General features: G+C 43.5%; 1 protein-coding gene across 1 annotated transcript in view; it reads left to right on the top strand.

The window, feature by feature from the left end:
• Positions 1-16,816, top strand: part of iqsec3a (IQ motif and Sec7 domain ArfGEF 3a) — a gene marked incomplete at its 5' end in the record, with an annotated part of 168,010 nt that overhangs the window by 21,691 nt on the left and 129,503 nt on the right. The window contains one exon of the mRNA XM_079494199.1: positions 11,481-11,561. Coding sequence (XP_079350325.1) covers positions 11,481-11,561 — 81 coding nt within the window. The remainder of the gene's footprint in view (positions 1-11,480; positions 11,562-16,816) is intronic.

Raw genomic sequence — 16,816 nt, 5'->3', positions numbered from 1 at the left:
TTTCTAATGACAGCGACTGGAGGTGTGCGGTTTTGAGGAAAACCGCTTTGAATTGCTACTTTTGTTAACACGCAACAGAAACCAAGGATTTTATAATTTCAAGGGCGAGAGATCACAATAAAATTCCTAATCATTCTTCCTCCACACTGGGAGAAAAACGGCATCTGAAAGTTTGATGGGGCATTTTTTACATTTGCATTTTTTTTTGCAGTTAGAACTTTTCCATTGCATCTTATGAGAGGCAGGGTTCATGTGGTGCCGGTCTGCGCGTCGCATGCTGGTGCTTATCAGTAGTTTTCTAGACAATTTGCGGTACATCACACTCCCTTATCTTATACCTTATTCTCATATCCTAATATCCAGTATCAAATCACTAGATACTAGAATTATTTGACAGGTGTTTATTGATACTCTGACCTTGAGGGACACATACAGTATGTGGATGAAAAAGGTTTGAAAACCACTGGTTTAGACACTTGACCCAAACGGTTTGGAACCGCGGTGGCCGTGGGTTTTGGACAGGTACAGTTGGGTGCCACCGATATTGTCCCTTATCATTTGACCCATTTAGGCCTGACCTCAAAATTTAAAAAAATCCATCTAAATCCTTCAGTTTGCTGAAATAAATATTTTCACGATTTTTCAAAAATAGCAGACCTACAAGCTCGTAGCGTGCCACTCGGTGGCGCGCTATGAGCTTGTAGATCTGCTATTTTTCAATAGCTAAATTATAACATAATGTTTAAAACACCAAAAGGGGTTCCCGCCCAAAATGGGTTAACTGTCCTTTTGCGCAGATCACGCAAACCTCAGCAAAAAGAAAAGGACAATATCGATGGCCTCCAACTGTACACTTATACCTGCCCCACCCAAATGCCCAAGTGAGAGAACACACAACAGATAGACTTTAGTTCATTTGCCGAAGAAAATGTCTGTGAAATATGAATCCGTCATTCATCAGTAAGCCTTATTGTAACCCCCCTCCCACTCTCAAAATTATATCATTCTATCATGCAGCGATCTTTGTGCCTTTTAGCCAAATGGAATAAGCGGCCGCGTTATTGACATGGTGCCGCTTGAGTGCAAACGCGAGGAGGAACGCTTCGACAAAACAGTGGTGGAAAGTACATTTACTCAAGTACGGTACTTTACTTTGTACATTACTAGCTACTGTACTTTGTAGATTTGTATTATTATTACAAAACATACCTTAACCACTTCAGCCCTATATATATATATATATATATATATATATATATATCAGAATCAGAATCAGAATATCTTTATTGTCATTGTACAAGACAACGAAATTGATGTGCAATCCAGCTCAAGTGCATTTAAAACAAAAGACATAACAAGACATAATAATATATAAAAAAAACATACATGTAAGACATATTGCACAGTGAGTCCTTTTAGTCCATAAAGTGTCAAGTGTCAGGGATATATATATAGCCAGAATACAAGCTCACAATGCGTTGTGATGCATACATTTTGAACTTGTGAAATGGGACATTCTGCACAATGAGAACTTTTACTCTTGCTACTTTAAGTATATTTCGATGCTGGTACTTTTGTACTTTTACTCAAGTAACTTCTAACAGAGTCTATATCTACATTGCATTATTGATACTTTGACTTAAGTAAAACATGTCGGTACTTTTTCCACCACCGCTTTCAGCCCAAATAGAATGAGCGCAGGCCGGCCGTGCTATATTGACAAGGTGTCGGCTCGAGTGCGAACGCAACAAGGAGGAACGCATCGACGAACACATTATTACACGACAGAAGTCAAAACAAAAAATGCACACTGATCATGGCTGTGCGCGGATTACCCTCTTCCCTCAGACAGAAGCCACAGTGTGGAGGAAAGGGCTTATAAAAGCTCATAGATTTATTATAGGAGGCATTATGTGCTTAGAGCCATGAGGTGAACTGAGCCCCCGTGGCCTGGGCCGCCAGAAAGAAGGTCAGGGCTGTTTCATTCTGATCTAGAACGCTCACGTCATCATGATCACACGCTGTTTGATCACTGTGCGTGCGTGCAGCGTTGTAGTGGACATTTCTTAACTAGTGGGATGCTGTTTTAGATATGACGTCATTAAAATAACGTCACGCTCAGTGATGGAAAAAGTACTCGCATGTTTCACTCATGTAAAAGTATCAGTACTGCAATAATAATAACAGATTTAAAAGCTATCGACATTGTGCGATGGTACAGGATGTTAGCTTGTATATCTGTTCTTTTTAAGCACGAGCTTAAAGCATGAGTGTAAATATTACAAGTGGTCTGTGATGATGAGAGATGTTTGGCAGCTTGGGAACTCGACAGGATGGAAGTCTTTGAGCGGCTGCTTTTGAAAAGATTCATTACGGATGGTTCCAGCAGCAGGCACAGGTCCCTTTCTACTAGAGGTATATGAGGAGGGGGGCTCGGAGGATTGTAGGGAATTCCCTCGGAGTAAGACTTGTAATTATTAGATATTATGTACTCGTTCCCTTGTGCTATAATAGGGTAGAGGAAAATGGTTATTAAAAGAGTTGATGGAGTGATCTTCAATAAAGGAACGGGAGAGATAAAATCCCCAAGACAGAAAGAAATCAAAGAATGGCTTTGGGTTAGGTAAGACAAGAAAAAAATTAGAGGGAAAAGATTTTTAATTGAATGCTCTTGTTTTTGGATTTATTTAATAATGATAATAATAGTATCTTGGGTCCATCAATACTAGGGTCGGGATCCTTTAGGATTTTTACGATTCCGGTTCCTTAACCCATTTTGGGCGGGAACCCCTTTTGTTTTAAACATTATGTTATAATTTAGCTATTGAAAAATAGCAGATCTACAAGCTCGTAGCGCGCCACCGAGTGGCGCGCTACGAGCTTGTAGGTCTGCTATTTTTGAAAAATCGTGAAAATATTTATTTCAGAAAACTGGAGGATTTAGAAGATTTTTTTTAAATTTCGAGGTCAGGCCTAAATGGGTTAACAATTCCGTCTTAATTTATTACTAAATTTAACGGTTCCTTTTAACATCCAAATTAAAACGTATACAGGACTGTAACTCTGAGAGAGTACACATGGAACCAAATGGACCCTCTGTCTGTACACTCTGAGTTATGGTGGTCCATGAAATGAAAACATTTGAGAACCACCAGGGTTGTAGTTGCTCCGTGAAGTCCACATACCTGAGCGCTAACAGTGTGTTATAACCAGGTTCCAGAAACGTTTCCAAATGTGATGGAACAGACTCCGGTTCCTCAATATTCCCGGATCCCAACCCTACTCAATACCAGACAGTGGCCTTGTGGTTAGAGTGTTAGCCCTGAAACTGGGAGGTCGGGGGTTCGATCCCCGGCCGGGTCATACCAAAGACTGTAAAAATGGGACCCAATGCCTCCCTGCTTGGCACTCAGCATCAATGGGTTGGATTGGGGGTCAAATCAACTAATGATTCCCGAGCGCGGCGCACGCTGCGGCTCACCGTTCCAAGAGATGGGTCAAATGCGGAGAACAAATTTCACTGCGGTAACGTCTGTGACTAATCGTACGACTTTGACTTTGACCACTTTAACACTTTGTAAAAGTGTTTAACGGTTCTGAAAAAAATGCCAAAAGCATAAAAGGTTCCACATAAAAGAAACAAACAACAGACATGAAAACAATGAGAAAAGACTCTTGACGACTAGTACAAAGGACCCAGCGGCACCTTAGAGAAAAGTGGGGATACAAAAATAATAAAGAAAATGCTATTAAAGTGTCATTAGTGCCTGAATTGGGGACACAGTGAAGGATTGTACACAACAGCACAGCAGCATCTCTGAAGTGAAGTGAAATAAAATGAAGCACCATAAAACTAAGTAGTTACAAAGTGCCTGTAAAACCAAAACCAATTGTACATTTCGGTCCTAAGGGTGACACTACATGGAAGGGGTTGGGGACACCATAATCAGTGTAGCGTTCATTCGCTGCAGTGCATACAAGTGCACAGCCGATTATAAAATTAAAGACATACATACTGACCTTATTCCATCGGCTCACCTGCAAGTGAGGAGCCCCCACAGGGAGGATGTACTGAGGTCTTCCGGCCTACTCCTGCCATTCAACATTCCCTGCTGTCTCACGTAGCCAGACAACTATTCCACAATCTACGAATGCTATATAGAGTCTGGAACTACACCTCCCGAAATCTGAGTAAGGAAGCTGCTATTTCCGTTCACGAAAATATATTTTAAAATGTCTTAACATTTTTTGATTTCCTTTTCTGCTAGGCAACAAGCTATATATGCTTAGATGTTTTCTATTTATATTAGGATTGTATTAAACAACGTCAAACTTATTATCCTCTTTTCTAAGTGTTTGTTTCATGAAAATCCATCGTAGACATGTTTTGAGCTACTTCTAAATTCCTTGCAGATGATTATTTTGTCAGAGTTTGGAAGTGCTCGTTATCAGTAAAGCAACCCCCTGTTGCTTCCTGCATTATGTGCAAATTCAAAACATGCGTGGTATACGCATGGGCCTTTAAATGATCTTCAACGAGCACGTCCAAACTCCAACACTTAGAAAACAATATCACCTCATTCACCTGCAAGGAATTTCTTGACAGGAAGTAGCTCATAACATGTCTACGGTGGATTTTTATGAAGCAAACACTTTGCAGATAGAAAGAGGATAATTCAAGCTTTTCGTACAGCTGCAATGTTGGGGAGTTTGAGTTAATGCAATTTGGATGAATGGGCTTGGATCTTGGATGAATAGCTGTCAATGGGAAATTGCACCTACGTAGTTACCACCTTGCTGGCAAGATTGGCAGCGGTGTGCATAAGGCCAATACCCCGCCTTGATTAAAGCAACTCTTTTCAGTAGATGAACTTGATATGGAGGAGGGGGGCGACTGATGATGTGAATGTATCAGAATCAGCCAGAGGTTCCCAAACTTCTCCATGACAAGGACCCCCAAACAGCCTCTGGCTGCGGCCAACACATTGTAGAATAATGTTTGACAATTTTGAAAATAGAGACATCAGGTATAAACTGGCCCAATAATCTAATGAATGAATGGTTGAATGAAAGAATGAATGCATAGTGTATATAAAGTCATTTCTTTCCAATTGGCCCCAAAACCTGTGAGCTAGACCTATTGCTCTTGAAAGTGCCCCCGGCAATGCTTTCTAGGGTGTTTATACAGTATTTTGCGTTGCTAACGATGAAGCATTTCATTTCTACTAGACCTATTGCTCTTGAAAATGCCCTGACAACGTAATCTTATCTAACAGTGTTTATTTCAAGAGTGGCGTTGCATGAAGCAGTGGCTCCCAAAGTGGGGTCCGGGGACCCCTAGGTGTCCTTGAGGGAGTTCCAGGGGGTCCCCAGCTAAATCATAGTTAGGAACCAAATGGACCCTGGATGGTTGAGAATCACTGCTAGTCATACAAAAAGTCCCTGCATGACATATATTTTCTAATGGGGGTCCGCAGGCTAATAAGTGTCAATTTGGGGGTCCTTGACATGAAAAAGTTTGAGAACCACTGGCATAAGGTTGGGCTCTGGATGTTGTGACAGAAAACAGTCATACTTTGTTTTTACTTCTGGGCAATTTGTGAGATGAAGTCTGTGTGCATGTTTATGGAGAGCGTGGTTTAATAGACCTATAACTCATGTTTTGCAAATAAATAGAAAATGATATTAAGGCAACATCACTGAAATATGAGCGTATCAGCGGAATAGCACGTCATATTTCATCATTTCGTTTCTCTTTTGTTGTGTTTATTATAGGCATAAAAAGGAATTGGTTTTCATCCGTGTGTAAACAAATGGCTCTGGTGTGGTGGTGTTCTGTGGCGACTGACTAATCTGTCCCATGTGACCATCTGTGCTCCGGTTCTATTAAAGAAATGGCCACAGCGGTGTCACGGTCATTAAGGCAAACACAATAAAAAAATAGCCATTAACAAAGGGAATTAATTGGCCTTCTCCCGGCCCTCCCAGCGCTTTCTGTCAGACACGCACACTGACGCACGCACGCACGCACGCATGCATGCACGCACGCACGCACGCACGCACGCACGCACGCACGCACGCACGCACGCACGCACGCATGCATTCTATACTTGTACTTCTACTCCACTATAAATTAGAGGAAAACATTGTATTTGTATTACTCCACTACAATTATTTGAAAACCTATCTACCAGTTACTTTGTAGATAGTATTACAAGACTTACATAATACGGTTCAGCCCTGCGTGCGTGCGTGCGTGCGTGCGTGCGTGCGTGCGTGCGTGCGTGCGTGCGTTTCAAATTTCTGCTATTTGAAAATAGCCGATCTGAGCTTGTAGATCAGCTTTTTTTTACATTTGAAAAGTAAAATTTTGATGCCAAATTTGCCAATACTGTTGTACTTTTACTTAAGTACATTTTGAGTACCCAGGTCCCACCGTTATATTATTTCTACGTTGCAGTATTGATACTTTTACTTATGCAAAACATTTGAGTACGCTTTCCACCACTACATGATAATTTGATAAAAGAACACATTTACCCTGCCTATTGATTGTCATCTGAGTGATGAGCCTGCTATAGTTGGTCAGATGTCTTGTCTTGCTCAAGGACTCGGAAGACAATCTGAGATCATTCAGATTGTCAGATTGTCATTTTCAGAAAGTGTGTGTGTGTGTGTGTGTGTGTGTGTGTGTGTGTGTGTGTGTGTGTGTGTGTGTGTGTGTGTGTGTGTGTGTGTGTGTGTGTGTGTGTGTGTGTGTGTGTGTGTGTGCACGCACATGTGTGTGCGCACATGTGTGTGCACATGTGTGTGTGCGCACATGTGTGTGTGTGTGCGCAAGTGTGTGTGTGTGTGTGTGTGTGTGTGTGCACATGTGTGTGTGTGTGTGACGTGTGTGTGTTGTGTACACTCCCTCTGGGCGTGTGATGAAGTTGTGCTTCTTGACAGAATGGGGAATAAGGGAGGCCAGCGGGGACAAGAGTCCTGAATCCATTGTCTTGGAGGACGTTCTTAGACGTAGACGAGACACACAGCTCCTCCTGTTTTCTGTGTCCTGTCCCAGGAGACGAGAGAGAGAGAGAGAGAGAGAGAGGGGAGAGAGAGAGAGAGAGAGATGCACTGTTGCCAGATTTTGTGAGAGAAATAAGCAACGAGGTCTAAGAAAGAAAACAAGCCAAGAAAGTGACTTATTATAGGCCACATGAGAACTTTAACCCATTCAGGCCTGACGTCGAAATAAAAAAAAATGTCTTCTAAATAATGACAATTTTCGGAAAGATTTGAGGCACATTTTAACGATTTTTCAAAAATAGCAGACCTACAAGTTCATAGCGCGCCACTCGGTGGCGCGAAAATGTTGCCTTATATTGGATATTTGGCTAATTATGAAAATTGCCCAACATATGCAAGTTAGCATCCGGCAGTTTCTAAATGCTGGGGACCCATACTCAACATTTCTAACATAAAACCTTAGGGTACTCAAAATGTCCAGGTTCACATTCTGGCAAGTAGACTACAAGATGCACAGGAAGAGAGATTGAACAACACACTGAAACTGACTCTCTGGCTCCCGTTTTCTCAATATGAGCACTTTATACACAACAAAGTTTGTCTTGGTCTGTAGTTGAATCTAGGTCTATGCAGTCATGTTCATGGTGGCCATTACTGCTGCTCACAACCTCCTGTTGTAGCGTTTCATATGTGGTTCTACTTTTTGCATGGTATAGGTTTATTTTAATTTTGATATAGTTAATTCTCCCCAGACCAGTTAGTGCCTTGCAAATTGCAGTGTGTCTTTGTAGTATGTCAGTATAGTGTATCAACCTGTGTCAGAACAGAAGAAGAGAAGAGAAGAGAGAGAGAGAGAGGTGGGTGCAGGGGAGGGAAAGAGATGTGAGGGAAAGAGAATTGGGCAGAAGATTGAATGTCAACAGAAGTGGGGATGATAGAAAGACAGATGAAAAGAGGATCTCTCTCTCTCTCTCTCTCTCTCTTTCTCTCATCTTCCTTTTCCCCTTCCAGGGAATCTATGGATGGAGAGAACAGAACACCACTGGTCTTTTTTTTTTTATTAGAAAACTCTTCTGACAGCAAAGAGTAATTGAACAAACTCCCCACTGTGCATTTTACCCAGCATGCCTTTACACCCTCGAGCCTCATGAGGTGGGGGAGGTGTGTGTGTGTGTGTGTGTGTGTGTGTGTGTGTGTGTGTGTGTGTGTGTGTGTGTGTGTGTGTGTGTGTGTGTGTGTGTGTGTGTGTGTGTGTGTGTGTGTGTGTGTGTGTGTGTGTGTGTGTGTGTGTGTGTGTGTGTGTGTGTGTGTGTGGTTCACATAGATGCCAGTGGAGGACACAGTTGTCAGAGTGTGGGGCGGGGGGGACAGGACATTAAAGGGACGAGTGGAGGGGAGAGAGGTGTGTGTGTGTGCGTGCGCGCAAATGCATTACCATGCCGTTTTATAAAAATCCATGTTGTGTCACCTCTGAGGCTCAGTGCATCTGTAGACTTAACACTGAATTCACACCACTGGAGTGGTTTTCTGCAATGCAGCCTTCCATTAAATGGGTAAAATAAAGCACCTTAATAAAGCCTTCATGTGTTAATCAAAATGACCAGCTCAACAAGATCTACCAACCAAAAAAATATACAGTATTATCCCATTGCTGAAAATTGTTTAAAAATGTACCTAGCGGCTAGCTGTGCACCTGGAATAGTAAATAGAGTTGAGGAAATGGAATTGGTAAGGTTTTTTATAACTTCATAATGCTACTGACTGACGTCTGTGTGCAACACTCTTGAAAACAAAGTATTGCATTGTGGGTTTGAGCTTTTTGATGCCAATCAATCAAGTCACCTTGATTCAGTGGCAGATGCTACAAAATTCTATATATTTTTAGGATCATGTTATGTCATCTACCTGTACAGCCTTTGTGATCTACTGATATATCACAATCTACCATTTGTCATTTACTATGAAATTGTGCATTTCCCGTCAGTCCGTCAGTTAGTCAGTCCGTCAGTCAGTTAGTTAGTTAGTTAGCTGTTTGGTTGGTTGGTTGGTCACCCCAGGCATGACCATATACTGTATGGTCATGCCTCGTGACATCACATGACATCATCAGGGATGGAGATCCCTGTCATCAATATTAAGCCCATATAGAGCGTCAAGGTCCCGCCCGCTTTCATGACGACGCCAGGCCCAGGAAATAATTCCCAATGCATTTTTCCCATAGACATTTCAAAAATAATTTATTTAAAGACTTTTTAAGAGTCGTACAAAGCCAACTCAAGTTGTGACAACAAACACAATTTGTTGTGTTTGGCACGTTAAAACACTTTTTTTGTTTTTTGTAATTATTTGTTTGGTTTGTTTTCATGATTTGTCACAACTCGAGTTGGCTTTGTACAATGCTTAAAAGGTCTTTAAATAAATACTTTTTGAAATGTCTATGGGAAAAATGCATTGGGAATTATTTCCTGGGCCTGGCGTCATGGCGGTGGTGGCTCAGGGGTAGAGTGCCTGGATGGTAACCGTAAGGTTGCCAGTTCGAACCCGGGCTCCCCCAGAGTTACTGTCGAAGTGTCCTTGAGCAAGATACTGAACCCCTAATTGCTCCTGATGTGCTAGTTGGTGCCTTGCATGGTTTCCGCTGCCATCGGTGTATGAATGTGTGTGTGTGAATGGGTGAATGTAATGCACAATCTCTGTAAAGCGCCTTGGATAAATGCGCTATATAAATGCACCATTTACCATTGGCATCGCCAGTGGTGATGCCAGTGGTGATGTCATTGGCATTGCCAGTGGTGATGTCATTGGCATCGCCAGTGGTGATGCCAGTGGTGATGTCATTGGCATCGCCAGTGGTGAAGCCAGTGGTGATGTCATTGGCATCGCCAGTGGTGAAGCCAGTGGTGATGTCATTGGCATCGCCAGTGGTGAAGCCAGTGGTGATGTCATTGGCATCACCAGTGGTGATGCCAGTGGTGATGTCATTGGCATCGCCAGTGGTGAAGCCAGTGGTGATGTCATTGGCATCCCTAGTGGTGATGCCAGTGGTGATGTCATTGGCATAGCCAGTGGTGATGCCAGTGGTGATGTCATTGGCATAGCCAGTGGTGATGCCAGTGGTGATGTCATTGGCATCGCCAGTGGTGATGCCAGTGGTGATGTCATTGGCATCGCCAGTGGTGAAGCCAGTGGTGATGTCATTGGCATCGCCAGTGGTGATGCCAGTGGTGATGTCATTGGCATCGCCAGTGGTGAAGCCAGTGGTGATGTCATTGGCATCGCCAGTGGTGATGCCAGTGGTGATGTCATTGGCATCGCCAGTGGTGATGCCAGTGGTGAGCACACCTCATCACGTCTCTACTTCAGTCCCAATAGCATGAATGATTGAAACAGATTTGGTTACGTCACCATCAACAGCCATTAAGGGACCTCCATTCATGGTGACGTAACTAAGGTACGTTTCAAGGTTGGTATAAGGTCACATGATTTTGGGGGGTATAGACTTCACTTCATTCAAGAAGAGAATCACCAACAATTCATACCATAATGACACATCATTCTGTCAGTCTGCTGCTGTCTGTCTACGGAGGTGCTCAGGAGCTGTCGGTCACTGTCTCCTCAGGAGATATCTGATGGTCTCTTTTCTTTTGTTTTTATTGCCACTTTTGAATTGCCACTTGGGGAAATTAAACTTATTAAACTTAAAATGTTCCAAACTGTGTGCCTTGCCATCTATTCATAATGTCTGGTCGTACTGAGATTGCTAAGAGATTACATACTCACCCAAGGCAGGGGTGTGACAGTTGGTCTCTTGTGGCTGTAGCCTCTCTGATCTCTCTGTCTCTCTGTTCTAGTGTTAATTTTGACAGCAAATATCTACAAGCCAATCTGAGCTTGTGGATCTGCTATTTTCAGAGTGCAACAGCCGCAACCAAACATAAAATGACTCGTCTTTTAGTTCTATACCATAGAGTATATAAAAGGATAGAGACTGAACTGGCGCGAAGCTCCGCCCCCCCAGCTATTCATGTCAGTGGAAGTTGCTCAGTGGCGTTTTGAAGCACCCGGAAGACTGCCCGAAGTACCGTCTCAGAACGTCTACTTCCGCATTTGACCACCAAATTGTGGTGGTCAAATGCGGAAGTGCAACCGAGCGCTCAATGTTAAAGCCCAGCTGCACGTCATGAACCCACGGGTCCGCCTGTAGTCCCTCCTCCTACCACTAGGGCCCAGAGCTTCAACGTTGAATAGCCTCACTGGCCCCTTGTTCTATACTGGCTCTCTTCTCCACTAGTCCCTCCCTAACATTTTAGTCTAGTTTTGTTGACGAAATGTTCAAAATTGCTTAGTATTTATTTTGTTTTTATATAATTTGCGTCAGTGGAAAAAGGGTAGTCGGCTGGCATTTTTTCGTCATATACAGTAGTTTTGGTAGATGAAATGAACCCTGCTCTGTTTTCTGTGTCCAACAGCAACCAGACTGTTCTCCATCAGTTCTGCTGCCCGGCCCCGGAGGTCCCTGAAGGAGAGACCTCCACAGCCTGCGTCCCGAGGTAAGACCCCCTCCCCTCCCCCCTCCCCCTGCCCTGCATCCTCCTCTCAGCACCACCACCGCTTAACGTATTCCTCCTTTGTTTCCCCACCCCCTCCTCTTTTAAACCAATTTGTTCTCTCCTTTCTTTTAATCGTTAATTGCAGCAGAGTCACGAAACGTGTCTCGTTATTTATTTATGGCGCCACAGTGGTTGACGCAATTACCCCAGTTTGCTGTGTCCATTTTGAAGTGGTTTATAAGCCCTTCGGGGGGCTAGCCTCGCGAACAGCCCAGGAAATGGGCGTGGGAGTGTGCCTTGTATTTCCCCTAGCCAATCAGAGTGCAGAGGGGCGTCGCTCCAAATGTGATGGGGGCGGAGGGGAGGCGCGCACAGAGGTCAGTGAGCCAGTCGGGAGCCAGCATCCGTTATCAGTGCTAGTTTGATTCGCCCCTCTATGCCAAGAAAATCTTGGGTCTGAAAACATTTTAGGTTAGAAATAAGCAACTTGGTAACAAACACTTTTCCGGCCGTGTCTCTATCGCTTGGCCAGTGTGCGCCTGCACGCCTGCACGCCACACGTGTGAGATTAAACGGTGTATGGAACCTTCTGATTGGTTGCGAGGCCATTTCAGACTGAAACTTCAAAATAAAATGACCGAAAATGTCATTGCAGTGGATCCTTTTAACTTATTGACTGCCGTGAGTTAAAAACATTGTCTATAGCTGCCCTTACCAGCGATTCAGAGCGTTTTCACTAATCTTTCAAAAATAAATAATCATAGAATATTATTCTTCCCAACAATGCACCTGCCGTTCGCTTCCAAATACGTGGTAGAGTCTCATAGAATCTGAGAAAGGAAAATAAATTGTCAAATTGAGTAAAAAAGATTTGTATAATATTTGTATAAATCCCTTACACTGTAACTAAACCATCTTGATTTCCAGTCCCCTGGTGACTGTTGTATATTACATGAAAAGGCGATGCACTTATAATGACGGTCATGAAAAAATGAAGGTCATTGGTTCTTATTTCTCAACAAGAGCCAACAAACAAAATAGTTGTGCTGGGAGTTAGATTAGTCAATATCCTCCCACATAATCACACGCAATGTACCTGCCAGATTTCTGTTTGTTCACCCCAATTACATTTCTACAAAAGTTCTGTACCTCCTCCGCAGGAAAGAATGTTTGAGAATGACTGCGGCCGACTGCCTGGGCTGAGGTACATCAATAGCAATTAAGCCTCCCACCGAAGTCGCTTTGGTTGCTAATTGTATTGCTTTTCACTGGAATCACACGGTGACATTGTGAGGTGGCAGGAAAATGCCGGCAAGGGGAGTGAATGTATTGACGCTGGAACGCTGCCCCCTGCAGGGCTGGACACAATAAGCAGCAAAACATTTGTGGACCAATAACGTGTCAACAAAATCACACTTTTGAGAGAGAGAGAGAGAGAGAGAGAGAGAGAGAGAGAGAGAGAATGCAGCAAAACAGAAGGATAGGGAGCTTTGTTGCCATGTCTCCTTATTATAAGCAACTTTGGGCTTGTTTTTCTGTGACATGTAAATATTGGGCAGGTTGTGACAGGTTCTGTTTTGGGGGCTTGGTAACTTAAAGTGGAGTTCAGAATCAGTTGTATTTCATAGACCTGGCCGCGTGTTTCTCTTGCAAAACCTGGCAGCACTGACGGGAGTTATGAACTCACAACAGGCTTAGCTTTGTCCTTCAAATAATAAGCTTCACAGAGCCATTAATCATTAATCATTAACTGAAATGTCAGACTGCAGATGTTTGGTGAGTAACTCGGAGAGCCGGCTCTGTCCGCTGTGTTAAATACGAGCGTAGGATCCAGGAGCGGCCTCGTTAAAATGGAACGGGGGATACTGATCTCATAGAATCAAACCCCCCTGGGTTTGAGATCTATGAGAGGTCAGAGACTTGAACTTTCCGTTGTGTCTGGGTGATTACTTTGTGGTTAGGGACCATTAGCTAGCACTGCAAACCGAGCGCATCATAGAAGAATTGGATCTCTGCCAATCTTCTCCTCTAAGCACTTCTAAGATTCCGATCTTTGCTCCCCGCATATGACTAGCCTCGCGTAGCCATACTAATATCACTATTGTGGATATTTGTCTGGTTCTCCTCTGTGTTACAAAAAGATCCAATAATGGACTCTATTGGTTAGACCTACAACCAATCAGAGTAGCGCAGCCCGCTACATCACACACACATACTGCGCCCTGGTTGGTGATAATAGTCTGGTATGTCCGGTTAGTCCGCCCTATTATGTGCATACTGGGCCCTGGTTGGTCCTCCACTACTGCTGGTCTGCCGAAATATGCCCACAAATGAGCGCCACCAGACTCAATCTGGCTGGGGCAATATGCATTACAAAGGCAGATTGAAGGCTGGCTATTGGCTGTGCGAGGCTATAGCGTATGGCAGTGTGGTGTGCTGAAATTAGCAGACCTACTACACTTGCCGCATCAGAGATGCGTTGTGATATTTTTGTCCAATAGTGCCTTAATTCTTACGGGATCCCAGCCCCTGCCTCTCTAATACTCTCTGCACACGTCCCTGAAACCCACACCTCGAAGCAAGCCACTTCAAAACGGAACTCTCTGGGATATGAAAGATTGATTTCATTTTTATTTTATTTATCAACGTTGTGTTATAATGTGTGTACTGTCATTGACTCCTTTTCACCCTCCTCCGTATTGTTTGTGATTCGTTGATCATCTGTACCACGTGACCGTCGCCACGTGACATCACACGTAACATGACTTGTCACCTCCCTCCCTCCCTCCCCCCACTCACTCACGTTTCATTCACGCCCCGCCCCCCCACCTCGCTTCAGGCCTAAGCCCCTCCCACCGGGGGTCACATCAAGTGTCACTCACAGCGTCATGCATAGCAGTGTTAATTTTGACAGCAAACTTTGATTTAGTTTAGTCATATTCCTTTGAATAAAATGTAGTTTTTTTTGTCACATTTTAGTCATCTGAAATGTCTTACTTTTAGTCTAGTTTTGGTCGACTAAATATCATAACGTTATAGTTGATGGCGGTAACCTGATGACCTGTAATGCCAGATTTTACACTTGCATGCAGACAACATCAGATCTATAGATCCTCTATTTTCAGAGTGCAACACCCGAGCGCAAACAAACTTTTAGTTCTACTGGATCTTTTATCCACTAGTATAATCGCTCCCTAACACTTTAGTTAGTCGTCATGGGTAGCTTAGTTTGTATTTAGTTTTCGTCAGTGAAGAGTTTCGGTAGTTCGCCATAGTTTTAGCCGACGAAATTAACACTGTAAACAACGAAACAACGACGATATATTCTATAACGTCACGTGACATTAGCGCCATCATGACACGTTCACTCACGTACTACTGCGGAGAGATTTTTATAGGGTCTGTTTTCTTCTGCTGCTGCTTTGAAACGTGCTGGTTTGTGCTTTTGTTGTCGACACCTCCAAATTACATCTGTGTTCATGTGAAAGAAAAAGCATTTATTATCATGTTGCATGCTCTGTTTTCTGCTTGGTAGTGTGGTCAGTCAGCACATTGGCTCTCCCCGACCCTGTCTCTTCTGTGTGTGTGTGTGTGTGTGTGTGTGTGTGTGTGTGTGTGTGTGTGTGTGTGTGTGTGTGTGTGTGTGTGTGTGTGTGTGTGTGTGTGTGTGTGTGTGTGTGTGTGTGTGTGTGTGTGTGTGGATCGGCTAGTTTGAATGTTTTTCAAGATAAGTAAAATATGGCAAACAAGTTTAGGGGTAAGGCGTGCCAAAAAATAACGCCCATAGTGTCTATTTTATGTCATGATTATGTAGGATGATAAGAGCGCCCATCACTTCCGCTGCACGGATGCAGCGTAGATTCAGAGAAAAAAGGGTTTTAAGACGGGTGGCACTTAAGTGGTTAAACGTTTTGTGTCTTGCGTAAACAAACATAACCGTGTACACCGCGATGAGACTAACATGTGTAGTGGGTGAAGTGACCCTTTAAGGGTCCATTTGGTTCCGTTTGCATAAGAGTTACAGACGTGTAAGGGTCCAGAGCCATAGAGTAAGACAGAGTTCTGACAACTCTGTTCACTTCATGGCGGCTCTTCTGCATAGACTTCTATTGGCGAAGAGCACTGCGAATCGGTCCTGGACCGGAAGTTGGCAGAAAAGCATTGGACTCAGGCAACAGCCCAGCTTTAATGATCTTAAATCCCTTTATTTTAGATTGTTTTTTAGTAATAGTACAACATAAACATTACAGAGACTTTGGTTGTTACTGTACAATACTTTAAAACAGTTGTCATGTTGCACACTAAAATTGCTCTTATTTGCGCTGCCCTCATTGAAAACAATGTATTTCAAACTCCAGCTTGTCCCAGTTCAGGCTGCATGAACAGCGCTCGAGCACTTAGTTTTCTGCCCCCTCAATGTCGTAACTCTGTCTTACTCAATGGCTCTGTAAGGGTCTATTTGGTTCCATTTGCACCCTCACAGAGTTACTGACCTCCATTTGGAACTCCATCAAGGAACCCAGATGGTCCCTGGACCTCACTTTGAGAACCACTGTCCTAGATGTGCTTAATACTTTCAGCGCCATTGCCGACTATTAAAGTCAATTGAAGCCTAATTTTGATACTGACGCTTAACGCCATTGCCGACGGCCTTCGGCAATTGCGCTTTTATGGCGCGTTCGATTCCTCGAGCCATAATGCTACTCACGTTAGCCGGTTAGCTAGCTGTGTTGTTAGCACAGCACTGGATCGCCCATCTTAGATCGTCGTCGCCATAATAATCCATTCTATCCATTTCTTTCAATCGCCTGTATCTCCTATTCCTTGTCCCAGATGGCATTTTGGTCAAAACAGCGTTTCTTTGACGGCACAGATATGACGATCTGGAGCTCTGCAGAGCTCCGGTCTGGCTTCAGATGGTAAACAAGGCCTGTCCGCTCCGTGTAGTTTCCTAGGTTAAGACTACTGCTCATGGACCGGAAATGGCGGCTTTTCAAAATAAGAGCTCAAATAAAAAAAATGCTGGTGTGAATTAGATCCTAATTTTTCAATAAATGATAGCGGCCTAAGTGTTAAATTTCACACTGGTATCGGATCGGTACTCGGTATCGACCGCTACGCAAGTTATGGGTTATTTTCGGAAATTGGTATAGGGAAGGGAAAAAAGTGGTATCTTTACTGCTTTTTCTTTCTCTCACTGAAATCCGGCGACACTGAAAGTAGAGCACGATGCCGTCACTCCACCGAGGACAAAG

The sequence above is a fragment of the Electrona antarctica genome, assembly GCF_951216825.1.
Source record: "Electrona antarctica genome assembly, chromosome: 23".
NCBI lineage: Eukaryota > Metazoa > Chordata > Actinopteri > Myctophiformes > Myctophidae > Electrona > Electrona antarctica.
This window is presented reverse-complemented; position numbering and strand designations above follow the sequence as displayed.